General features: G+C 46.7%; 1 protein-coding gene across 2 annotated transcripts in view; it reads left to right on the top strand.

Annotated features, from left to right (window-relative positions):
- INTS11 (integrator complex subunit 11) overlaps positions 1-26,731 on the top strand; it is a 717,472-nt gene that overhangs the window by 82,139 nt on the left and 608,602 nt on the right. For both annotated transcript variants that reach the window (XM_069610104.1, XM_069610105.1), the window contains exon 6: positions 21,815-21,913. In XM_069610104.1, the coding sequence (XP_069466205.1) occupies positions 21,815-21,913 (99 nt within the window). The remainder of the gene's footprint in view (positions 1-21,814; positions 21,914-26,731) is intronic.

Genomic DNA, 26,731 nt, shown 5'->3' with positions numbered 1-26,731 from the left:
AGGTTTAGCCTGAACTACCAGTATGTTTGGTAGCAATGGCTGAGCAGCCAGGCTTAGTGTAGGAGGGCTGTAGTGAGGCACACAGAACTCTGAGCATGTACTTGGTTCAAGGAAACACTGACACACTGGGGAGATCTATAAAATAAATGACATTTATTTATATACACCAAGGCTTGTAGCATTCAAGTAAGGGAAGTACCATCACATAGGTCAAACGAGAAGAAACAAATGTAATATTCACTGAAATCAATACTTGTTAGAATAGACAAAGGTAACGCAGCAAATCTAGTGAAACACCTGAACTAGGAAAGCAAACCTGTTCAGAGAAACTGCAGTACTTTAGTTTAGTCTAACTTAGGCAGTCCAACCCTTTCTTGTGAGTCACAAAGTTAGAAGGGACAATGGGGCACCAGTGGCCAAGGGCTGCTGAAGAACAGGCAGGGAATCGGAGTACAATGTTCTAAAACTTCAAGTCTGCAGATAGGTTTTCACAAATGCAAGGGTATTTGGGATTTCCCTTGCAGTAATGCCCCAAGGAGTATGGTTCATCCACCCCAATAGGGACTCTAGGCTGTTTCTGGAGGGGTGCAAGGATCCACTGAACGCAAAATAACGTTGCTAGCCCTAGGTAAGTACTTGGGAGCGGGACAGTACCTTTTCAATGAGGAATACAATGCCACAGAGTGATCCCCAAGGTGTAATGACAGCAGACCCCGATTTCAGGTTTTCTTGGCCTTGGCAGCTGAAGAAGGAACTTTAGAGGGATTAGACGGTTGCACTGTAGCAGTGAGACACTGTGGAGTTTTACGTAAGGTTCCAGCTTTTAGGTTTGTCTTGAACCACACAAAGGTTTGGTAGAATGGCTAAGTAGCCGTGCTTAGTTTAGGAGGTGAGGTGGGAGGTAGGAAGGTACAAAGAATGCTGAGCCTACACCTATTCAAGAAAACACTAATACACTTAGATATATAGTCCAATATACACAGTAAGTCACTCTTAAATATTTGCAAGTTAAGTAAGTACTAAACACAGTAACATATGTAGAACACAATTGCAAATTTCTCAACTAATAGACCATAGGTGTAGTAACTTCTACAGTAACAAATCCCTTAGTAACACCATCTGAAACATACATGCAATCTTTTCCCACTTATATCTTTTGTATAACTTTGTTCCAACCTGTCTTAGAGTCCAACCCTAGTTTGAGATTCTCGTCATGGCTCGGGCCACCAGAAGTTAGGAGTTGAGCAGGGTTCAAGGTACAAAAGTGGCAGACTTTAGCAGGATCTCTTCTGGGGTTGCGGGTAGGTAAAGTTAGGTTTTTCAAGTCAAAGAAACCTAGGGGTGGCCTGTTTGCATTGCCTCAAGGACTAGTATTCTAAGGCAGGGGCCAGTACAATGGGTTGTCCACCCCATTGTATCTCTAGAGGAGCCCTGTAGGGGTGCGAGATACAGCCCCCAGGAATACAGGATCAGCAAACAAAGCTCTGGGTACGTTTTGCAGGGAGCAGGACAGGGCCTTAAAATGAAGAACTTGTTGCTACAGGACGGTTCCAGTGGAGAGGCGACAGCCGACCTGGTCACAGGTGTCTCTGTCTTGGGGACAGAAGGGGACTTTGGCCTATCTGGCGACAGGTCTCATGCAGACGGACACCCAGCAATGGATCTTTTCCTTTATGGCAGGTTGGCTCCTTTTCCAGGCTTCGGTGAAGGACAGATGTCTTGACTCTTCTCCTTTTTCTCGGTCCTCGTCTTATGTAAGGGGACTTTGGGGAGCTGGATCGGGTCTCTGCAGGTCAAGAAAGATGGCCACAAAGTTCCAGGCGGATTAGTTCTTCGGGCAACGATGCACAGGACCTCGGGTATTGGTGAATTGCAGGCCGTGGAGGTTGCAAAATGCAGTTCGTCTTGAGACTGATTAGGCCCACCAGTACAAAGGAGGAAGTTGTTTCATTTGGATCTTTCCTGTCGCTCAGACGTGGAGTTCGGGAGAGCAGAGGTTACTCAGCGAGGTCTGGCGGTCGTTGGAAGTGGATGGAGTCGTCTTCCTTCGGGCTTCTTCTTCTGATTCTTCTGTTCCAGTGGTTGACTGAGTCTCTCTCCAGGACCTCCAAATGTATGCAGGCACACTGGCTGAGCCCACCAATCGTATCCCATGCTGCATTCAAAACATTGGGGCTGTCCAGTGGGGACAGCCAACCTACCAGTCAGAACTGGTTTCTCTCAGGCACTCTACCGGCAAAGGACTGGGTGGTTTTTGTTTGGCCCTCCCCACTTTCTGTCCTGCCAGTCACTCAAAGACCCTTTGCAGTCTTTCCAAGGGATGCCCGGTGAAGCCTAAGTAACTAGAGGAACCTCCCCTTCCCGATAAGTAAACAAAGACTCCAGAAGGACAAGCCATTGTGTCCAGGACTTACAGTACAGCCACCATTTTGGGTCAATGGTGACACTTGTTTCCCCTACTGCAGCTGCGAGGCCCGTCTGCGATTACAAGTACACAAAAAGGTGTGTAAAAGGCACACTGCCACTAGCCTGAAAAGAGGGACTTGTAACCAAAAAGTTACTGGAGAAGTAAGAAAAGGGCAACATTGTTTCCCCTCCGCACTCCGCAAAAGGTGGGGGTGTACTGGTCTCACCAAATAAAGTACAGGTAGGATAGAAAGTATCCCCTTGCCTTGGTAACAGGGTGTTAACCAAGGGAAAAAGGAAACATTACTGTTGACGCTCAATGACCTTCCAGTAACACTGCACAGAAGTGCTGATTGCTACTTTAGTAAAATATAGATGCCAGAAAAGATGGAGGAAAGCACGACTCCAAAACAACATACCAAGAATAGGTAAAAAGGGTTCCTAAGATCAGAGTTAAAAAAATGACTCTGTGGAAAAAGGTTCCCACTAAATCTGAATCAGACAAAAATCCAAGAATTCAGCAAACAGTGCTGGGGACTCTCGGGTGGAGAGAATTTCACCCAAGAAGGAAAATCTACTCTTAACACTCCCCCTCCAAGATTGAGGGCCAGGAGAGTCTAATCTACTCCTGGATGTATCACTGGTTCGAGTCGGTCATCCCTCCTGGAGAGTCCATCATCATTCTTATGTTACATTCCTGGCCTATGCTGTATGGTGAAGTCAAACCCGTGTAGGCTTGTTGACCACCTGAGCAGTTTAGGATGTTTTCCCTTTCTCCCTTCATCTGCATCAACCCATCTCATAAGTTGTTGGTCAGTTTGAATCCTGAAAGTAGATCCATACAGGTATGGTCTAAATCTTTTCAATGGCCACACAATGGCAAAACATTCATATTCTATTGTTGCTCACCTCTTTTCCTTATATTTTTAGTTTCTTGCTGATGAAGCAGATGGGTTGCTCCCTGCCGCTGTCTTCCATTTGGCTCAGCTCCTATATCTGTATTGGATGCATCAGTTTGCCCCAGGAATCTGGAGCTCTCCGCACTGGAGCTCGGCACATGGCATCTTTCAGCCCAGTGAAAGCTTTCTGACACTCCTCTGTTCAATTCACCTTCTTAGCGTACTTTGGAGAGGGGATGGAGCTCAAAGGTGCTGCTATTGTTCCATAGTTGGCTATGAAATTCCTACTGTAACCAGTGAGGCCCAAGAAGGCTCTCACTTGAGTCTTGTACTGCTTGTACTTTACTGGGTAAGGGCTTTCTCAGCCCCTCCTACCTCATGCCCAAGGTAAACCACTGAGCTCTGCCCAACTTGACACTTGCTTGCATTAGTGAACAGATTAGCTTGTTGAAAAGCCTGCAACACTTGTCCAAGATGGGAAAGATGTTCTTCATATGTAGGGCTGATGGATTTTCTTTTTATTTATTTTTCTTTTTCTCTTCTGAATGGTATACTTTATTTGGTGTAATGAGATATATTAGGCAGATTGTTATTCTGATTGTATACTTTATTTGTTGCATATTCTTTTCTTAGACAATTTGTTTTCTTGTTTTTCTTTTTTTTCTTTACAATAAAAATATAAATTAAAATAAAATAAAAAAACAAAAATGTAGGGCTGAACAATGCAATGTCATACAAGTATGCCATGCAGACGTTGTTTAACCCACTCGGGACGTGATTCAACAACCTTTGGAAAGTGGCAGGTACATTCTTCATTCCAAAAGGCATTTACCTTCAATTGATAAAGTCCTTGTGGGGTATTAAATGCTTTCTTCTTCCTGGCATGGTCTGTCAGAGCTATTTGCCAATAGCCTGAGGTTAGATCAAATGTGATAAGGAATTTTGCGGAACCCAGCATATCCCGCAGCTCCTCTGTTCTGGGCAATGGATGTGCTTCGTTCATGGTGACTGTTTTCAAAGCTCTGTAGTCCACACAAAGCTCCTTAGTTCCTACCTTTTGGTACCAGCACCACTGGGCTAGACCATAGACTGTTGGAGAGTTCAATTACTCCAGTCAAGCATTTTGTTGACCTGTCTTTTATAATTTCTCACAGTATCTCATATCCTGTAACCCCTGCTTTTTACAGGGACACTATCACCAGTATCCATGTCCTGCTGGTTCTAAGAAGTCAGGCTTGGTATAGAAGAAAACATGGGGGCAAACTGGAACAGCAAGGGGAGTGCAAAGCTCTGTTAACTGTGTCAGATTAGAAGAGCGTTTTACTCCTATTGATCCATCTGAAGGATGCCCCTGTTGCAGACCATGGAGAGGTTCACTCTCCTCCTCCTCTTCTTCTTGGCCAAAGGGTAGGAGCAAAGCAGCTATCCCTACCCTGGGGACCTATGCCTTCAGGCGGTTTGTGTGAAAGACCCTAGGGGCCGCAAGTTCTCTGTAGTTTCAGACATCATTTGTGCCATCCTTCAGGCCTAGCACATAGTCAGTGATGTTCACTGGCTTGGAAGGTGGAGAAGCCTCCTGTCCTCCTATCAGAGCCAAAGGGCCTATGACCTGGGCCTATGTCCATAGAGAAGGTCAAAGGGGCTAAAGCCTACACCTGCTTGAGGTACCTCTGTATAAGCACCCAGAAGACATGGCAATTGAAGGTCCCAATTTCTGTGAAGGGGCTCTCCTAAAGCTCCCCTCATGTTTACGGTTCAGTGGAACCTCCCTGCCAACCCATTGCTTTGGGAATGGTAGGCTGTTGAGAACTAAGTTACTCCACAGGTTTTCCACATGGCCTGCATATAGTGTAACATAAAGTTAGTCCCCCTGTCAGCGATCACTTCCTTGGGAAATCCTGGTAAAGATACCTAGTAGGGACTCGGCTACTGCCTGAGCAGTAACAGTAGTGACCTGGTCCACTACAACAAGAACAATTCTGTTGCCCTCTCAAAAGTTGTCCCCACAGCTGGGAGAGCCACTAGGGGTGTTTGGTACTAAGGAGAAGCACCCTAACATGATTACGTCTTAGAGAGATGGAGCAGAAAAGTTGCAGAGCCTGTAGCTTCTGGAGAGCGAGGAACACACGAAGCGGGACGCTGGAGAGCTGAAGAATTCTGTAACTGGACAACCGTTGCCCAATTGGGAACGTCAGACCCGTACAGGGTGGTGGCATGACCACAGCTACATTGTAGTGGATGAGGAGCCCAGCTAGCGTAGACGAGACCGCCTGAGAATGGAGTAACATGGGCTCCCTGCTGCCTGCGTCCATAGACTGCATCCCACTACAAAGGCGCCGATAACGGGACGCTGGAGAAGAACCGAATACCTGAGTGCGCGACAAGCCCTGCGATGTTCCACTGCATCACAAAAGGTACCAGGGAAAACTGGAAATGCGGGAGGCCACTGCGGCAACGTTTTGGGAAAAGAGAAACTTCTCAAAGTCACATGTATGAAAGTCGAACAGTAAATCTTTAGAATTGGAGATATGTGAAATCAGTACAGCGCATGAAGAATAATGCTGTTTGGAAAACAGGGTTTGAAATTGCTGGGATCTATTATCTCCTGCTTCTACTTTAGTAGAGCCTGGTTGGGTTGAAACCAACAGCTAACGGGAGCATCTTTTGGTTCCCCAGGATAACTGGTGCCTTACAAACATGGATATGTGACATTAGCTTTGAGCATTTCAGAATGTTAATAAAGAAGAATTGGGATACATTTAAACATAGTGGATCATGCATAGTGGCCAAAAGTTCAAGTATGCAGTTTATGTGAAAGGTAGATTTGTAGTGTGCTGTGCAATCGCTCGTGGTTCCTGGGCAGTAGCTTCTGCATACTAAGTGATGCCTGATACCCAAAAGCAGGTTTTAGCTCCTGGATATCGAACCTGAATTTCAAACGCTGGAAACAGATAAAATAAATACCCGGGGCGTAAGGAAGAAAAACCTAGTTAGCAAGGCTGGAAGAAAGAAGAGAGGCCACCACAAATGGATATAGCACGTGGTGTGAAAAGAGACTATTAAGAGAACAGAATCAGCAAGGAAACAATATAGTACCAAGAACTCAGGAGAGGGTGGATCCTAATTTGTATAAAGTCTTACAAAACCTAGGGCGGATTAACCCTCAAAAATAGAATAGAAATACCAGTAAAGATGCTGTCTGGGAAACAGATGAAAAGTGGAAACTAATACCCTGGAAAGAAGGAAGAAACCCACTGCCACCAGGTACAGAGTCTGAAAAGGGGGATAGAGGCCACCACAAATAGGTATAACCAGAGTTATGAAAAGAGACTGATAAGAGAACAGAATGAGCAGAGAGATTATTCAGTACCAAGAACCCAGGAGAGGGGAAATCATAATTGGTATAATGTCTCACAAAACCTAGGGAAGATTTGCCAGCCTAATGTTGCCCCCTTTTGCAAGAAAGGAAAAAGATGAAGCCATTAAGCCTAGGCACCCCCCTCCTTTAGGGACCAACACATATTCACAAGTCGACACCTTCAAAGTTCAGTGACTGTAAATATTTGTGGGTAACCTGGCGTGAGGAACCGGGCAAAACTGGCCAACCAAATCATCCCTAGAATTCCTGTCCCCCACCACAGGGTCCTTTTGCTATTAGTCCTAACGCCAACCAAATTCTGCCTTTCGTAATTTGCCCAATAGCCATATTCTGCATCTAATAAGCCAGTACCCCCTAGGGTTACTACATTTACTGTTCCTGTGTTAGGCCCTTTCTCCCTCTATCCAGGTGTCCAAAAATCTAGGTGCTGCTATTACATCTTGGGTTATTTCCTTTACTGTTACTACATTTACTGTTCTCTCCCCGTGTTAAGCACTTTCTCGCTCTATCCAGGTGTGCCAAATCTAGGCAATGCTATTACACCTAGGGTTCCTGCATTTACTATTCTCAAATCTACTGTTGTCTCCCCGTGTTAGGCCCTTTCTCGCTCTATCCAGGTGTGCCAAATCTAGGCGCTGCTATTAGGTTTACTGCATTTACTGTGTTACTGCATTTACTATTACCAACTCTACTGTTGTCTTCCCGTGTTAGGCCCTTTCTCCCTCTATCCAGGTGTCATGGATCTAGGTGCTGCTATTACATCTAGGGTTATTCCATTTACTGGTGTCGCCCCGTGTTGGGCTCTTTCTCCCTCTATCCGCGTGAATCAAATTCTAGGTGTTGCATTATTGACCTCCCCTCTTGGATGGAGATACCACATCAACAATCGCCACCTCTCTGACCCCTCCTCATTGAAAGGGGCCCCTTGGGGACCCTGACGTCTATGGAAACAAGGCGGGTCACCACACACGATAGAGACGCTAGACACGAGGTTGTATTCCCAAAGCTAGGGTTTTATTGTAAAGCAAAAGTCTCAGTTGGCCAAATCGGTCTCACGCCCCGCAACGTGTATCTCTAGACCTCGAGGGACGCAAGAGAGTGAATTACGTACATCAGTTACATATATACAAAATGCATATCAAACAATCAGCTATGACATGTTTAACACCCCTCTTTATTGGGTTTCTTTGAACTTGGTGTGATGATGGACATCTCCGACCACTATGACACCTTCAAACATCTATTCTAGTAACAATTTGCAATTTGTGAGTGCGTAGGCATCTTTCGGTTATTGAATAGAACACGGCGCTTCTGTTCTTGGAAGCGGACTACATACGGGGGGGGGAGTTGCATTCCGGACATTGCTATCCATCAGGTGCTATTCGCTTCCTGGGAGCCGACATGCTCTTAGCGGGCTCAGCAAAGGGGGGCCGTTAGAAAAGCATAATTCAAGCCTTTAGCAGTATTATTCTAACATATTCTACCATATAACGAGACTGGCTGGCAGCTGTGAAATGATTAAATGCCCTGCAGCTTTGCTTCAAGGCTACATTAAGGAGGGAGCCGGGCATTCTTCCTGGCGCTGCCTACGTTTGTGTTTCAGCGAACTCTTGTTATCCTCTCGGCCCTGCGGCCTTGTCCTTTTCACAAACAGACAACAATGTTCCACAGTCGAGCAGTGTAAGCAGAAAATATACTGCGAAGCAATAGGAACAGAAAGCAATGAGCAATGGTTAGAAAACAAAATGGTGATTCTTGTTACATCAAAATGGCCGTTCATTGGCAAACTCGAAAACCTATATTCTGTCGTATCGTGCATGAGACGGTTGGTCCACGGCCACCAAAATGCGTTTGCCGTCTCAAATTAGAGGTATCCGTATTTCTAGACTGACATCACCCCCCCCCCTTTATGCACCATCTCCACCCCCCCCACAACTCACCACTCCTGGTGCATAACATCCACCCTAGCACCTAACTTCACAAACCCCTGTATCCCACACCAGGTCGCCACCGACAACCCTTTCCCCCGGACACCGATGCACTCTACCCGTTCTGCCCATCGCCCGATCATCATTGTACCTCTAGCTCCTCAACCCACCCGAACAGATCATCCATCTTCCCACAAGCATCTATTGTGAACAACCCCACGCTCCCGCCCATACAGCCCGCGCAATCTCACACTCACAAGCCAGAGGCGCTCTCTGGCGTTCCAGACATCACGTGTCCCGCGCCATCTCTGTGCTCACTGAGTAACTCCTCGCCTAGACGAAACCCCCCTACCTCAGCCCTCCTTGCCATTGCCAATCCTCCTTTGACACCCGCACTACCACACACCCACTCGTGTAGAACTCCACGTCAATCCAGCATCGTAATTCCTCTTCCAGCATGCCTCCCTTACACGCCCCCCACCTCAGTCCACACTTCTTCACACGCAACACCTCTCCCTCGAAAACCCAGCATCCCCTTGGCAGTGCGATCCCTCGAGGACAACCACACTGCACAAACCCAGCACAACCTGCGCCACTCATCTTCATCTGCAATACCCTCTCACCCTCTCACAACGCCCTCGACCCCCTCACCTCACACTCTACTCCCACCCACAGACCTCCCCCCTCTTACCCTTTCCCTTCTCTGAAAGCAGCACGTCTCGCACTTAAGAAAATAGTCGCTTCATCCACCTCTCCCTCTGACCCTCCTAGCATCTCTCTCACTCCTTTGGCACCCAAACCCACAAAACGCAGAAAGAGGGACCAACCCTCTCCCTTGACTCTCCGTACCTCACCACTTCTCCATCGGTCCACCCTCCCATCCTTTCCCACCCTACCATCACCCCCTCAGTCCACCTAAACCCCAGCACCCTCCAGACTCGAACCACAGACAACTTGCCTAACCCCTCACACCACAAGTGCACCACTCGCTACCCTCCACCCGATCCTTCCCACCGCATCTCTTGCATACCTACCATTGCCCTCCTGCTCCACCTTCGATCTAACCCACTCGCCCAATCCTCAGAATGTACATGCCTCCAGACCCCCCACTAACTCCCCTCAGTCAATCTCAATCACCCATCCCGATCCTACCACCCCCCCCCCCATCTCACTGGGCACCCTTGTCCACCAAGCCCTGGGCACTGTTAGGGCGAATTCTCATAAATGTGCTAATTTCTCTTACCTTTTGGATTTCTAGGACTTTAATTTTTCCCTGGAAAGTGTGCGAGTCTTTTTTTCCCACTCTCATGTATTTTGATGTGTGTTTTACTTTTGTGTTCATTGTATATGGAGTTTTAGACAACTCCATGGGCATCATCTTTTGTTGTGTCACACTGCACCTTTGGTGCAGTTACACAGGGGTGTCTTGCAGACTCCCCAAGGTTTAAATTCCTTCTCTGGGACTGACTACTTTCTCCCAGAGTAAGTTAAGTTAAATTAACTTTGCTAGTCACTTTAAAATTGCTAGACCCAGCACACCCTGCCTTACAGCAGAAGTGCTGGAGGGAATACATAGTATTCCCCAGTCTAGAAAACTCATGAAGCATCCAAATGCTACCCTTTCCTCTCAGAATGGCTGGTGGCAGTGGTATTACCATGATTTCCGCGACCGCAACCCATTTAAGCACTGCAGTAGCTGAAATACACCGGAGCCATGTTTTTCAAGAGTCTGAGCACCAACTTTAAAAACAGGTTCTGATCGACTTTTTTCGTCATTTCTTTTTTGATCGGTTCTTGTGTTCGTCTCTGCGGGCCAAACCAGGTTTGGTCCCTTTGTTCCATTGCCTTTGGCGGGCTTCAGTGCTGAAGACCGCCTCTGGGGCCTGAGTGTCTGGGGTGGGCAGGAAGAGAGGGAGGTGCCCGAAACTCCCTGTGCTTAGTCTCTGAGGCGACCCAAATGCACTCTGGCGTGATAGGCTGGCTGACTGTCCGGCAAGGACAGCCACCCTGCTGGGTGAGTGGCAGCTAGGCTGGATAGAATGGGAGCAAACTGTTTAAATAGCAGGTCTTTGGGACTTGGAAGGCAGAGTCTACCACTGGAACGAAAGAACAGAAACCGAGCTGAAGGAAGAAGGCTGCTGCAACTCCTTGTCCGTTGGTTTGCCCGGTGAACCCCTGCTGCAGGTCCGAATCGCCTGAAACTCCCTCAACAGAGAAGCCCCTGAAAGGACGACTTCTTCCCTTGAGCTGGTGGGAACAACCTCTCGTAAGCTGTCTGGACACCGTCTCTATACTGGTCGTATTTTGAGTGCTGATGAAAACCGGATAGCCAGTGAGAAGGAAACCACATGGTCTTTAAGGCACTAGCACCTTAAACCGACAAATTTGCCAAGCTTGTGCATCCGGAATCGTGCAGTGCAGAAGCCTCCCGACGTCCTCCCTCTTGTCCCCACGACTGAGGCCCAGGAACAGTGAGATCTGCCGGTCCTGCCAGGAAAACCACTACTACTACTGCTGCTTTTTCTTCATTGAACAAGGTACTGTGCAACGCGGTAGAGAATTCTTCTTCTTTATCGCGGAAGTTCGTACAACTTTCACAACTTTGGAGTTTTGTTTGCTCCTAAATGGACCTCGAACTCTTTTACTTGCAAACTACTTCTAAAAACTTTGGCAAAGACTTAACCGTTTACTACCAGAACTGTACTGTCCTATCCAAGAAACTGAACCATTGACTTTGGCCCAGGCCTATTGAATTGGACTGCCTCTAACCGTGAACTGAACTCTTTGCCTTATCTAAAGAAAGTATTTGTACTTGATTCTTATAACCTATGTCTTTTTTTGCATGTAATTCTGCCTAACACTGATGGCAAGCAGTGAGGATAAAGTAGAGATATTGCATTAAGAGTGCTGCTCTTACTTTTGTTCAAACAACCTTCACAAGGCTAAGCACCACTAGAAAAGCAATTGTTTTATCATGCCTTATATGGATAACTACAGACCGGAAGCTCTAGTCATTTTAACAGTTGATAAACTTAAAGAAATGTGTAAATCTAGAAACCTCCCGGTTAAAGGCAAGAAAGATGTTTTAATGGAAAGATTGTTGGAATATCAAAGTCTTAGAAGTAGGTCTGCTACACCTACTCCTACAGCAAATGTGGAAATTGATAATGAGGATGATAATGTTCCAGAGCCCAGCATGATGGTACCCCTTGGGCTACCTGGGTGTGTGAATGTTTGAAAAACTTAGATGTTTGGATTAAGGGTTACAGAGTTGGCACTTATGAAGGTATGAGAAATCTGTTTATGTTGGAGTCTATCTGTGATGCCTGCTCCCCTGAGCTCAGAAAGCACTTGGGTGATTCCAAGGAAATTCATCCAAAGACGTTAGCAAAGGCTGCTGACTTGTGGGTTGCCAACAGGGCTACTCACAAGGATTCCGGGGCAACTCAGAAGAAGGATGAGGGAAAACAGCACAAGAAAGATAACAAAGAGAATTCCAATACCTCCCATCCAAAAGAGGGCCACAAACATAGCAAGGGAAAGCCCCATGGGAAACCGAATCAGGCTAGTGAAACCTCTGGTGCCAAACCAGAGGGAGGTCAGCAGAAACCCCCATTTGTAAAGACATTTGGAAAATATTTTATTTGTGGGTCAACTGACCATGTGAAAGGGGATCCCAGATGTAAGGGTAAAACTTCAGTGGTCCACACTGTCTCTTTAGCCTTTTCCCAAGTGGATTAAGTACCCATGGCAAGTGGAAACATTCACCTACTGGGTGAGGAACCCATGATGGTCACAGCCAGTGTTTCTTTAGTATCCCTGGGTCTGTGGGAACAACCACATTTATATGTGTAGAATTCCATCCCAGACAATACTAAAGAGTATTTCAAAGACAGTGTTCTTGTGAAAGGTCAGGAGACCCCTGCCATCAGAGACACTGGGGCCAGCATTACAGTAGTAGATTAATTTTGTTTCAAGGCAGAAGATGTTGCTAAGGCAGCCAAATACCTTACTAAGCTTGCTGGAGTCCCTGTCCAAATGCTTCCACAGTTGCCAGCTCTCATCCAGTGCAATTACATGACTGTCAAAATACCTGTTAGTGTGCAGAGTGAAGTAACTGGGAGAGGTCTGTTGGGGAATGACTTAAAGACTCTTGGAGTTGTATCAAGCACCCCCAGGCCTCCCAGCAAAAGGAAAATGGAGCAGAAAAGGAAGGCCAGAGAGAGCACTTTGAAAAACTCTCTAGGGGAGATTATAGAAGAAGCTATAACCCCCAGTCCACATGACTTACTGACTGCTATTTCTAAGAAGGAGGAAAAGGGGAAACCTAAAGCCTCCAGGAAAAACCCAGAAAGCACTTGTGTGCTACCTACAAGGGCATCCCGAGAGGACTGTCCAAAGTCACACCTGTGACTCCTCCACCAGCTGAGGCTGAGTGTGAGGTACAACCAGGACTGGTTGAATCAGCTGCTGAGTAATCGGAGCTGGAAGAATACCTTCCCCTTGTTGGAGATCTGGATCCTTCAGACCATCCTGAGCTCCAGTCTTTACTGGCAGAAGGTGGACCCTGTAGGGCAGACCCCATCAGAGGTCAAGGAGTGTCCTGCTCTTGAATGCCTTCGCCAACAGGCAACTTCCCAGCTTGATGGGCAAGAGCCAGGGAAGCATAGGTTGTACTGGGAAGATGGCCTCTTCTACAGTGAACCGACTGAGTCTAGCCTATGGCACTACAAAAGACTTGTAGTGCCTCTAGAATCTAGACACCAGTTCCTACAGTTAGCCCATGAGATTCCTTTAGCTGGTCACTTGAGTTTCAAGAAGACCAAGGAAAGGATTTCTCTGTATTTCTACTGGCCTAAGTTGGGGTCTGATGTAGATATATTCTGTTAGAGCTGTCACACTTGTCAGGTCTCTGGCAAGTGTGGAGCCAAGAATGTGGCACCCTTGATGCCTCTCCCAGTGGTTGGAGTCCCTTTTGAGAGGGTAGGAATCGACATTGTTGGTCCCTTAGACCCTCCAACTTCTTCAGGCAACAGGTTTATCCTTGTAGTAGACCATGCTACTAGATACCCTGAAGCAATACCCATGAGGACAGTTACAGCTCGGGCTGTGGCTAAGGCCCTACTTGGTATTTTCACCAGGGTAGGTTTTCCTAAGGAAGTCATCTCCGACAGGAGATCCAATTTTATGTCCCACTACATGCAAGCCTTGTGAATTAACTGTGGAGTGTCTTACAATATCTCAACAGCCTACCATCCTCCGACAAATGGATTGGTAGAGAGGTTCAACAGAACAATGAAAAGCATTATATGTGCTTTAGAGGAACCCCTTAGAAGAAAGTGGGACTTTCTACTGCCATGCCTTCTATTTGCATATAGAGAAGTCCCTCAGGATTGAGTTGGATTTAGTCCCTTTGAGCTTCTCTATGGCCATCCAGTTAGAGGTCCATTGGCCCTAATTAAGGAGGGGTTGGAGAGTGCTCCTTCCCCCAAGCCAGGGAGAGTCACTGACTATGTGATAGGTCTCCGGAGGAGAATATCACACATGATGGCAGAAGCATCAGATAACTTAAAAGCAGGTCAGGCTCTGGTGAAGCATTGGCATGACCAGAAGGCCTACATGGTTGAATTTATTCAAGACCAGCAAGTTTGAGTTATGGTACAAGGCAGGGGGGCCTTACAGGACAAGTGGATAGGACCCTTCAAGGTTGTTGGAAAACTTGGAGAGGTCAACTATCTGGTGGACTTGGGCAATCCTAAGGAGGCTCCCAGAGTCTTTCACACCAACCTCTAAAAACTTGTGTCTCAAGACCAGAAGTGGGAGCTTTGCTCCTAGTTTCAGCTCAAGAGGAGGAGAGTGAACCTCTACCTGACCTACTCGGAGGACAGCCTTTAGATGAGAAAATAGGAGTCAATCTCTCTTCTAATCTGACACTGGAACAACAGGAGGCGTGCAAGTTTCTGTTCAATTAGTTTGCATCCCTGTTTTCACTGACACCAGGCTTGACCCTTTGGGGCCAACATGATATTCTCACTAGGGACTGTTTCCCTGTCAAGAACAGAGGTTACAAAATGTCAGACCACATAAGAACCCACATAAAGGAAGAGGTTAAGAAGATGCTTGATCTCGGGGTAATAGAGCCATCTACGAGTCCATGGTCTAGTCCAGTTGTACTAGTACCAAAGGCAGGATCCAAAGAGTTGAGATTCTGTGTGGACTATAGTGCTCTAAATGCAGTCACCAAGACTGATGCCCATCCTTTACCAAGGACAGATGAACTGATGGACATGCTTGGTTCAGCCAAGTACCTCAGTACATTTGATCTGAATTCAGGCTATTGGCAAATACCACTGACACAACATGCCAAGGAGAACTGCATTCTCAACCCCTCACGCCTCTACCAGTTTAAGGTAGTGCCCTTTGGACTAAAGAATGCACCTGCAACCTTCCAAAGAATGGTTAATCAGGTTCCAAATGAGATGGAGGACTTCTGCATGACATGCTTGGATGACTTTGCAGTGTTCCGCCTACTTGGAAAGAACATGTTGACCACTTAGGATATATTTTGCAGGCTCTTGAGGCCCATCTGACCATACAGACAAGTAAGTGTCAAATTGGTCAGAGTAAAGTGGTCTACCTTAGACATGAGTTAGGAGGAGGTGAAATAAGGCCATTGCCTAGCAAGGTACAAGCTGTACAAGACTGGGCCGCCCCTACTACTCAAACCCAAGTGAGAGCCTTCCTAGGCCTCACTAGTTACTATAGGAACTTCATAGAGAACTATGGGATCATAGCTTCTCCCTTGAATGGAGTCTCCTCACCCAACTTTCCTAAAAAGGTCAGCTGGAATGAGGAGTGAACTCAAGCATTTGAAGGCCTAAAGAAAGCCCTTTGTCTAGCCCCAGTCCTAAGAGCTCCTGACTAAAACCAAACCTTCATTGTGCAAACCGATGCTTCCAATACAGTTATAGGTGCAGTTCTGAGTCAGCTGGAAAGGTAGGGAGCACCCCATTTGCTTCATCAGCAGGAGGCTGAAGGAACCAGAAACAAGGTGGGCAACCATTGAAAGGGAATGTTTTGCTATTGTGTGGTCACTGAAGAAGTTTAGACCATACTTGTATGGATCTACGTTTGTGATGCAGACTAACCACCAACCCTTGAGATGATTGATGCAAATGAAAGGGGAACATCCTAAACTACTGAGATGGTCAATCAGCCTGCAAGGGTTTGATTTCCCCATTGAACACAGGTCAGGGTGTAACAACCAAAATGCTGATGGTCTCTCCAGGATGTTTGACTGACTGGAGTAAGGAGATTCATATAGGAGTGAATTAAATCCTCCTGTCCCTTAGTCTGGGGGGGGGGGGCGAGTGTTAGGGAGAATTCTCATATATGTGCTAATTTCCCTTATCTTTTGTGACCCCCAGCAACTTTGCTGGATTTCTAAGACTTTAATTCTTACCTGGAAAGAGTGTGAGCCTTTTTTCCCCCTTTTTCATGTATTTTGATATGTTTTACTTTTGTGTTCATTGTATAAGGAGTTTTAGACAACTCCATAGGCATCATCTTTTGTTGTGTCGAACTGAAGGAAGACGAGCGCTGCAACTCCTGGACCGTTAATTTGCCCAGTGAAGCCCTGCTGCAGGTCTGAAATCTCCTGAAACTCCCTCGACAGAGAAGCCCCTGAAAGGAACACTCCTTTCCTTGAGCTGGTGGGAACAACCTCTCGTAAGCTGGCTGGACACTGTCTCCATACTGGTCGAATTTTCTTCAGAGTGCTGATGAAAACCGGATAGCCAGTGAGTAGGAAACCAGATGGTCTTTAAGGCACTCGCACCTTAAACCGACAAATTTGCCAAGCTTGTGGATCCGGAATCATCATGTGCAGAAGCCTCCCGAAGTCCTCCCTCTTGTCCCCACGACTGAGGGCCAAAACGGTGAGATCTGCCGGTCCTGCCAGGAAAACCACTACTGCTGCTGCTTTTTCTTGAACAAGGTACTGTGCAACATGGTAGAGAATTCCTCTTTGCCGTAGTGAAAGTTCGTACAACTTTCCCAACTTTGCAGTCGTGTTCGCTCCTAAACCGACATCTAACTTATTTACCTGCAAACTACTTCTAAAAAATGTGGCAAAGACTTAACCGTTTACTACCAGAACTGTACATTCCTATCCAAGACACTTAACCATTGACTTTGGCCTAGGTCTATTGAATTGAACTGAACTTTTTGCCTTATCTAAAGAAAGTATTTGTACTTGATCTTTATAACCTATGTCTTTTTACACCCATTTTTAAATACTGCAGTGTCATTTTGCTCCCACCTCAGTGGAGCCTAACTTGTTCAGATATGTATGGGTCTAGTACTGGAGTGTATTATAATATGATATTGAGCTGCTTAGTCTAATGTAATGTTTTCTAACTAAGTGTGTAAATAAATTAATATTGTTTTCTTTACCAAGAAACCTTGAGTAAGTGTTTGTTTGAATCACTGTGATTGAAAGTCCTTTGTGTAATAACTGGTACTGCTCACATCCCTATTGAGATAAGCCTGGCTGCTCAGCCCTGCTACCAACATACTGTGTGGTACAGACTTATACCAAGGGGTGAGATTGTGCTTACACCTTTAGTCTTAATTGTGTGTAGTGTTCCCAAAGGGTACTGCATGTAATTCTGCCTAACAGGCACCCATGTCCACCTAGCTCTCTCAGCGAAGAGCGTCATGAAAATCACCTCCCCTCCTGAAGTCAAATGCATCCTTTTCAATGCCCAATCAGTAGCAAGAAACAGACACAGCACCTTTTCCCTCCTATCCTCTGACAATCCCATCCTACTTTTTATCGCTGAAACCTGGTTCTCTGACGACTTTGCACCAGTTGCGCACAAGGCCTTCCCACCTGGCTACTCGCTTATCGCCCACAACAGTCCTTCAGAGGTGGCATAGTAGCAATACTCTACAAACCTCATTTCCCCGTCTCACTGGTCGAAACCCAGATTTGCAACGCTACCTGTGAATCCCTTTTAGTAAAACTCTCACTACCATCAACACTCATTCACACCTTCCTACTCCTATACAGACCCCCTGGATATGACAGACATTTTGCCAACAATCTCTGTGACTCTATAGCTACCATTCCGGTAAATAACCCTGCTCTTACACTATTGGGAGATTTCAATATCTGATTCAACATGCCCAACAACCCCATGACCCAACCTCTGGTAGGCAGTCATAATGCACTCAACCTCTCCCGACATACCACTGGTCCAACTCACTCAGGTTGTCGCACCCTTGATGCGATCTTCAGCTCCCATGACCTCGTCTCTACATCCAGTCCCAAACCATATCTGGACAGACCACTCTGCCATCCCTTTCTCTATCCACACGCCACCCCCTCCTCCCACAGCACCCACCACCCCACCACTTCTGATAAAAAATACTGGAACAAAGTCGAGGTACCCCCCGACCTAGCTGAAGCCCTGCGACTCTGTCCCCCGGCGACACTGACCTGTGGTAGATCCTTAAACATTGAATCCTTTGACTCCTGGCTTAAAGAATTGCTAATCCCTCTCACCCCCCACATGCCCCGCAGCCTCACGCAAAGGACCGTCCCCCAAATGGTTCACACCCCACCTGAAGACTTTCAAAAGTCAAAATACCTGTCTTGAGCGCAAATGGCAAGCATCTAAAATTGATCTCAGCAGATCTATGTTCGCCCTCCAACATCGAGATCCAAAAGGCCTATTACAATAAACAAATTCTGAACTGTTTCAGTAGCAGCAAAGAACTCCACAAGATCATCTCTAAATTAGTGAAACCTACTTGCACCTCTGCCCAACCCACCCCCTCGCGAACACTCTGTGACTCCCTCTCGCTACATTTCTATGACACTGCACTTACAGGATGGCAACCCTTAACGCCAAACTCTCCACCCTCACCCCCTGCCCTACATCTACCCCCAATCCTGTTGCCCCGACGACCACAATGCCAACCTTTGACTCCTTCCAACCCATCTCGAGAGACGAGTTCCTAGGTCTACTATCCGGCAGCAGACCCTCCGGATCCCTCCTCGACCCCTGCCCCACCTCTCTTCTGAAAGAAATATTCTCCTCTACTTGCGCAGGAGAACATGCAAGGTCCATACTAAACGACTCCCGCCCCTTTCCTGAAGCCTTTAAAATAGTCCATGTCAAAGGGCTTCTAAAAAGGCATCCCTCGACCCAACGAATTACAGATCGATATCCAACACCAGATTTCTCACGAAACAAATTGACCAGGCTGCATATTCCCAGCTCAACTGCTTCGTAGAATCCAACAAACTACTCGACCCCGTACAATCGGGCTTTAGACAGCACCATGGAACAGAAACCACTCTGATCTCGATCTGGGATGGTCTCAAGGTCACTGCAACCTCTGAAGGTTGCGCAGATCTGATTCTAGTTGATCTGTCAGCAGCGTTTGACACTGTTAACCACTCAATTGTCCTTGACCGCCTCCACTCCCTAAGCATCCGTGGCTCGGGCCTCAAAAGGATTGCCTCCTTCCTCAGCAACAGGAAACAAATCGCCTTCCTCTCCCCTTTTGTCTCAACCGCTCGACTTGTGAATACTGGAGTACGCCAAGGCACCTGCCTCTCTGCTCTCCTTTTCAACCTCCATCTGACCTCTCCACCAGGACTCATCAACCTCTCCTGTTACAACTACGCCAACGACACCTAAATTATCCTATAAATTCCCAAAACAACCAACCACCCACATCCCGACCTTGAAGCTTGACTCAGTGACATTGACCGATGGATGACAAAAAAACACCTCCTTCTGAACCCAGGCAAAACTGAAATCATGGTGTGTGGCAATACTGCCCTTCTCCCGCAACCACTCCCAGGGCCGCCCCACCCTCCAAAATAGTCAAAAACCTTGGCTGCACTATGGGCTCTAGCCTAACCCTCTCCAGTCAGATAAATAATCTATCAAAATCCTGTCACTACCACCTCAAACTCCTTAGATGCATTTTCCCTTACCTCACCTATCCCAACAGGCTCGCCTCTGTAATATCTATTGTTATGTCAAGATTGGACTATGCCAACTCCTTATACCTGAGAGCACCGGCATACCAACTTAACAAACTCCAAAGAGCCCAAAACGCTGCCGCCAAACTCCTTCTCGCCCTGGGACACCAATCTCTCCCACTGTTCGCACCCTCCACTGGCTCTCTGTCAGACGAAAGGCCTCCTCCAAAACCCTATGCATTACCCACTGAGCAGTGCACAAGACCGTAACCAACGTATCTACAAGAGAAGATAAAACCCTACATCCCATCACGCACCCTAAGATCAAGCACTGCCCTCTTATTCGTGATTCCAACCTCCAATTCAGCCAGGATGGGAGGATCCGCCTTCTCAACCTTGGCTCCAACTCTGTGGAACTCTCTCCCTCCACACATTCGACACACCCAAGACTACATGGCCTTCCGCAAAGCTCTAAAAACCTGCTCTTTCCATAAACCCGATTAAGACTACCTAGGGCTGCTGACACCTTGCAACCTGCAGACAAATGTTCGAGGCGATACCGAGCAATTACACCACTGAAAGCAACTAATAAGTCACCAAGACAGAAACAGGAACTGGTTACCATAGATGACAACCTTAGCGTCCTGCAAGCGCCGGGAATGACTGCTGAGTATCCGCTTCCTGAGTCTACTACACATGCCTAACTGCCTCCTGTGCCATCACCTCTGAGCACAGCTATCCCGAAATGCTTAAATGTTATCCGGAACAGTAGGCTTGTAAGTATTTAAATAAAAAAAAAAATCCACTCCAGTCCCTCACCTCTCCTACCAATATGCTCACACTCTACTGCTCACTCTACTCTACAGCAATACAACATAGAGCGCAGCTACACCCCTCAAACAATTCGGCCTAGCTGCTCACATACGAACAATACTCCATGAACACCTCAACATCCTGCTAGAATGCAGCTATACCCCACAAATAATCGGCCTAGCTGCACACACAAGCGTCCCACACAGGCCTAACGTCGCCAGAATCCAGTCTCGGAGACCAACCTCCAGACTGTACACATTCAACTGATCTCTCAATACCACCACAGCTAATGTTAGGATGCAACTACCAACAGGCTATCGCATCAGCTGCTCACATATTGAGTGCACACAAGCACCCTATGGTTCCCTTTTCACTCGACTGACCTGGACTACGATCCCCGAGGGCGTTCAACCCACAAGCACTTTGAGGTCCTACCAATGATATATAGAGCGCTATATAAATGCCAAATAACATAACAGCACCTATATGCTCCCCCGTACTTTAGCAGCCTTGCACTCCTTTGGGTCCTAATAGACCTTGTAGTGTGGTGTTATATGGGGGTGGATATCCGTGATTTGACTGAGTGCCAAAATACCGAATTCGGCTCCTCTGTGAAATCATTCACCCCCTACTTACCTGTTGATGGCACACTGCCTTGTGTGCCGCCCATTACCACACCGGTTCACCCTTCTGCAATGCCGGTTTCCTTCACCTACACAGAACCGGCACCGCACCATCCTTTTTCTTTTTCTTTTTTTTTTTTTTTCTTCTCTTTAAAACGTTGTTATGGAAGTTATTGATCGTCATTATGGGACTACAGTTACTTTTCCAATGCCAAATTCATCCTATGACAGCCAGGGGGATTCTGATTTTCATGGGGCCCCCAGGTTGCTGAGCACCAGATTCTGCATCTGCTAGACATCTGTGATCCTAAATGATACAGTCCTGACCTCCAAACGCTAAAAAGCCTCTTCCTTTTAAAGTTGATCTGCTATGTGTGGTTAATCTTTTATTGTATATTTTCTGCATGTTATACTGTGTCCTTACCACTCCTTGGTTTCCAAAGAGTTGCTGAACCACATCTACCACTATGCGAGCCAGTGAAAGCTCATGGGAACCCCTTAAGTTTGATATGCTTGGTGTGTATTTAGTTTTTACTTTCGTTTTTACTTTACTCTTTCATCTCTTTAGCCTTTGTCTGTCACTTGAGACCAGTCCACAAAATGTAATTGGGCTCCCTTTTTGACATAGCCTTACTATAAAAGAAAAACGTTTAGTGTAATCGGGGTGATTTAAATAAATGAACAAGCATTCATAGTAAACCAGTGCTGCCAGAGTGATCAGTGAACACAGTACGCACCTAAATTAGCTTTGTTTGCTTCTGCAGGTGGATGAGGAGCTGGAGATCAAGGCGTACTATGCTGGGCACGTGCTAGGGGCAGCCATGTTTCAGATCAAAGTTGGTTCGGAGTCTGTCGTTTATACGGTGAGTGTGTAAGTAAGTAGAGACAGAGTGAAGAGTTTTATACACTTACTGAATTACAGAGGGTGCAGGGTTTCAAGCTGAGTATTTCTGAATCTTTGTTTATACATAAGTCGGCAGGGTTTCGACACCCAAGAGGTGGTAGAAGACATAGACTTTGCTGAGCAATTCTTGGGAGATAAGAAAACAGTAGGCCAGTTTATTCCAATACTAAAGTCTGTGCAACGCAGAATCCAACCTTCTTTAGAGGCACAAAACCTCACACGGCCCATTAACCCGCGTGTGGAAAAGATGTTCAGACCTGCACCTTCTGACCCCCTTTATATAAGAGGCCAGTTAAAACCGCACTCTGGTGGTTACCACCACATGGAAAAGAGCAGGCACTCCCCTTGCTTCCTCTGAGGCTCCTCCGGACAAGGAGAGCAAAATGATTTATGCAATGGGCAGGAAATGAGCCTCTTCTGCAGCCTACCAGACTCGCATCACAAATAATGCTACACTTAAGGCAAGTTACAACTGCCACAAGTGGGAGGAGGTTTCAGCATTACTCTCTTCGCACCTGAGCCACTTAAGTCTCAATTAGCCCAGGTGGCAGCAGGCGGTATAGCGGTGTCTACCCGTCTCCTAAAGTCAAAATTTGACGCAGCAGACAACGCAGGTAGAGTCATCGCAGAGGGCACTATCATTAAGAGACACGCATGGCTTCGCCAATCAGGTTCAGGCCAGAAACATAGGCCATCTCAATTAATATGCCAGTGGAAAAAGATGTGCTCTTTGGCAAGGCGGTAGAAGACGCACTAAAAACTGCTAAAGACGAGTACGACATTCTTAAATCTTTAGGCCAGCTCATGAACAAACCCACGGGACAGAGGGGCAACAGCAATTGTCGCCGCTTTCGGGGCCACAATTCTCAGAGGGGATCGGGATACAACCAGGGCCAGGGTTCCTATGGCAACATATATAAAAAATTATTGTTCTTTATCAACATCACAACACTCTAAAAATATATACTCGTTACATATAAAGACAAAACACTTATGCACAATTAAATAAAAAATAGAAAAACGGCAAATGGATTTCTCACATCAGTACATAAATCGGCCTATAGAAAGAATCCTATTAGGTCTTGATTTAAATCATTTATGATCTCTAATTTCTAAAAAACAATCTATTATTTATTCTAGACTGTAAACTCGACATGTTTCAGTCCTCTGGGTGGTAATGGGACTTTATTCAGGAGTGATCTTTAGTTGTGTTAAGACTGGATGTATTGCTGTTTTGAACTCTTCTGTTAATGAAGCTTCAAGCATTGACAGGGAAATAACTGTTGACAAAAAACCAGAAAGAAGAATCAGCACTTAGATATGATATGGCATTTGTAACGCGCCTATACACAAGTGTTTCAAGGCGCGACGAGGCAGGGAGGGGGGAACAGAGGGGAAAGACAGACAACGATCCTACTAGGCCAGGTGTCATTCAGATCGCGCAAGTGCAGGGGTAGGGGGAAGGGAAAAAGGGGAAGGGGAGAGGGGGAAGTGCTGAACAGGGTAAGTAGAATAAAAAATAAATAAATAAATAGGGCCAGCTGGTGGCAAGTGCAAGGTAAGTGCAGACAAGTGCTGGGGGGGGGCTGTAGGGATACAGAGACAGTCCCGCAGTGCAGGGGTTGCCAGGGAGGCAGTGCAAGTGGAGAGTTGCTGGGCCAAGGACCGAGGTCGGTGAGAGTGGCCCAGGTGAAGGTTCAGTGCAGTTTCAATGAAGAATTTAGAAGGGGAGAGGGAGAGAGAAAGCAGAAGCAAAGAGGAAGGTTTTGAGGTGCTTCCGGAACCGAAGAGGGTTCTCAAGTTTCAGGGAGGCCCTGCCGCAGAGAGAGAGAGATCTACCCCCAGCTCGTTGCTTCGAGAAGCGGCTGACCCTGAGGGAGTTGGAGACAGATGAGCGAAGGGCTCGGGAAGGAAGATATTTAGGAAGAGCGAGTTGAAGGTATTTAGGCCTCCAGGCCCCAGAAGGCCTTGTGGACAATGCAGAGGGTTTTGAACTTAATCCTCGCAGCCACAGGGAGCCAGTGTAGAGATTTCAGTCCTGGAGAGATACGGTCCCTGGGCTTGAGGCCAAGGACAAGTCTCGAAGTCCTGTTCTGGATGAGTTGCGGAGAGTGGAGGCAGGCAGATTAAGATAGAGGCTGTTGCAGTAGTCCAGCTTCGAGAGAACCAGGGCTCTGGAGACCGTGAGCTTCTGGGGGAAGGAGAGGAAGGGAAGAATACCTCTGAGGAGGTGCAGCTGGTAGTGTGACTTCTTAGAGACGTCAGATATATGAGGAGAGAAGGAGAGTGTGAAGTCGAAGATGAGCCCAAGGTTTTTTGCCTTGCAAGTAGGAGCAGGAAGCGGGCCAAGAGAGGCTGGCCAGAGCGCTGCAGGGAAGGAGGGAGTGGGTGTGCCGATGAGTAGAATCTCAGTCTTACTGGCATTAAGGCATAGGTCATTGGCGGCACACCATTCCTGGATAGCAGACAGTCGGAGATGAGGGAAGGAGAGGAGGAGGCCGAGGGTAGCCTGAAAATGAGCTGGGTATCGTCTGCATAGCACTGAAAGTTAGGGCAGAGAGTGGCGATGCGGTGGGCAAGGAGTGCCAGATACTGGTTGAACAGCCAGGGAGAGAGATTAGATCCCTGGGGAACACCACAGGTAGAGAAGAAGATGTCAGAGAGGAAGGACCCCAGTTGGACCTGGGAGGGTCGATTGGAAAGGAAAGAGGTCAGCCACGCCAGAGCCTGACCAGTGATACCCAGGTTATCACGGAGACGGTTGAGCAGGATGGCATGGTTGACAGTGTCAAAGGCAGAAGAGAGATCGAGCAGAATGAGAACACAGGGAGTGTTGGAGTCGAGGTTCGAGAGCAGGTCCTCACGGATGTTCAGGAGAGCAGTTTCCATGCTTCTGGCAGCTCTGAAGCCAGATTGATGGTCATGAAGACTACAAACAGATTCAGCATGGAGGTTGAGCTGGGAGATGGCCTGTTTCTCCAGGAGCTTGCCCAGGAAGGGAGTGATGGAGATTGGGCGATAGTTAGCCGGGCAGGCGGGGTCGGAAGAGGGTTTCTTAAGAAGAGGGTGCACAAGGGAGTGCTTAAGGGGGGGATGGGAAGACTCCAGAGGCGAAGGGGTGGTTGCAAAAGTCAGCCAGGGCAGGAGCCAGGCAGTCGATGTGGTCCTTGATAGAGCAGGTCCTCACGGATGTTCAGGAGAGCAGTTTCCGTGCTTCTGGCAGCTCTGAAGCCAGATTGATGGTCATGAAGACTACAAACAGATTCAGCATGGAGGTTGAGCTGGGAGATGGCCAGTTTCTCCAGGAGCTTGCCCAGGAAGGGAGTGATGGAGATTGGGCGATAGTTAGCCGGGCAGGCGGGGTCGGAAGAGGGTTTCTTAAGAAGAGGGTGCACAAGGGAGTTCTTAAGGGGGGGATGGGAAGACTCCAGAGGCGAAGGGGTGGTTGCAAAAGTCAGCCAGGGCAGGAGCCAGGGAGTCGATGTGGTCCTTGATAGTTTTGGAGGAGCAGGGGTAAACCTTTTTAGACAAGACTTTCATAGATCGGACTTATCTGGAAACCTCGTCAGCAGAAAGAAAGGGAAAGGCAGAGAAGGAGGGAGGAGGGGTGGCTGCAGAAGGGTCAGAGGAAGAGCCAGGAAGAGATGGAGGGAGGTGATAGGAGGAGAGTGTGGACAGGATGTCCTGAGTTTTAGAGATGAAGTGAGAGGCCAGTGCAGTGCAGAGGGCCTGGGAGGAGAATTTCCCAATTCATCTTCTAATAACGAACATCGGCACAAAGATAGTTAACACACTGATGGCTTTGATAGAGATAATAATATATCCTATATCTCATTATACCCTGTAGCGAAAAGTAAATGAATAATATATAAATGTTCATCTTTCAGAGGCTAAATAGAATGTTTTTTGGAATAGAAACAGTTAAGAATTAATGATGACCAGAGTCTATGTATGACTCTTTTCTAAACAGATTAATACCAGCGATACCGGTAATTAAGAGCTATATTTCAGCTCGTCTAGAAACAAGAGATCAAAAGTATCCAGCTTCACCTAACAGAGATTAATTTCTGCGACACTCTCAACCTTGAGCACTACATCCGCTCAAACTGTAACAAGAGACTAGGACTATCCAGCCTCAATCTATAGAGGTAAGAAGCCTGGATTTCTTTGTATGATATTAAGTTATTGTTGCAAATGGGTATATAAACTCATTTCAATCTAGGCATTCCAATTTAACGCGGTATGTCATTTTACAACAATTTTGAAAATTAGCATTCAAATCTAGGAAATTGAAAATCGCCTTCAGGAAACAAAGGTATTTTTGCACTGATCCCTCTAAATGTTATGAATTTATTCATAGGAACCTGGAGAAGAATTTATCTCTTCTTTTGAAAATTGTCCAACTTCAGTGGCTTTTTCGCTTCCACTCGAGGGCTCAACTACACTCGGGAAATCAGGTAAATAAGGTTTAACCTGATAATCGCCCGCGCATTAATTGTGATTAAAGAATATGAGCCTAAGTGCTGATTCTTCTTTCTGGTTTTTTGTCAACAGTTATTTCCCTGTCAATGCTTGAAGCTTCATTAACAGAAGAGTTCAAAACAGCAATACATCCACTCTTAACATTACTAAAGATTACTCCTGAAGAAAGTCCCATTACCACCCAGAGGACTGAAACATGTCGAGTTTACAGTCTAGAATAAATAATAGATTGTTTTTTAGAAATTAGAGATCATATATGATTTAAATCAAGACCTAATAGGATTCTTTCTATAGG

This window comes from Ambystoma mexicanum, chromosome 8 (genome assembly GCF_040938575.1).
Source record: "Ambystoma mexicanum isolate Mex_15411 chromosome 8, UKY_AmexF1_1, whole genome shotgun sequence".
In the NCBI taxonomy this organism is placed as follows: domain Eukaryota; kingdom Metazoa; phylum Chordata; class Amphibia; order Caudata; family Ambystomatidae; genus Ambystoma; species Ambystoma mexicanum.
Note: the sequence above shows the minus strand (reverse complement) of the source record. Positions and strands in the feature narration are given on the sequence as shown.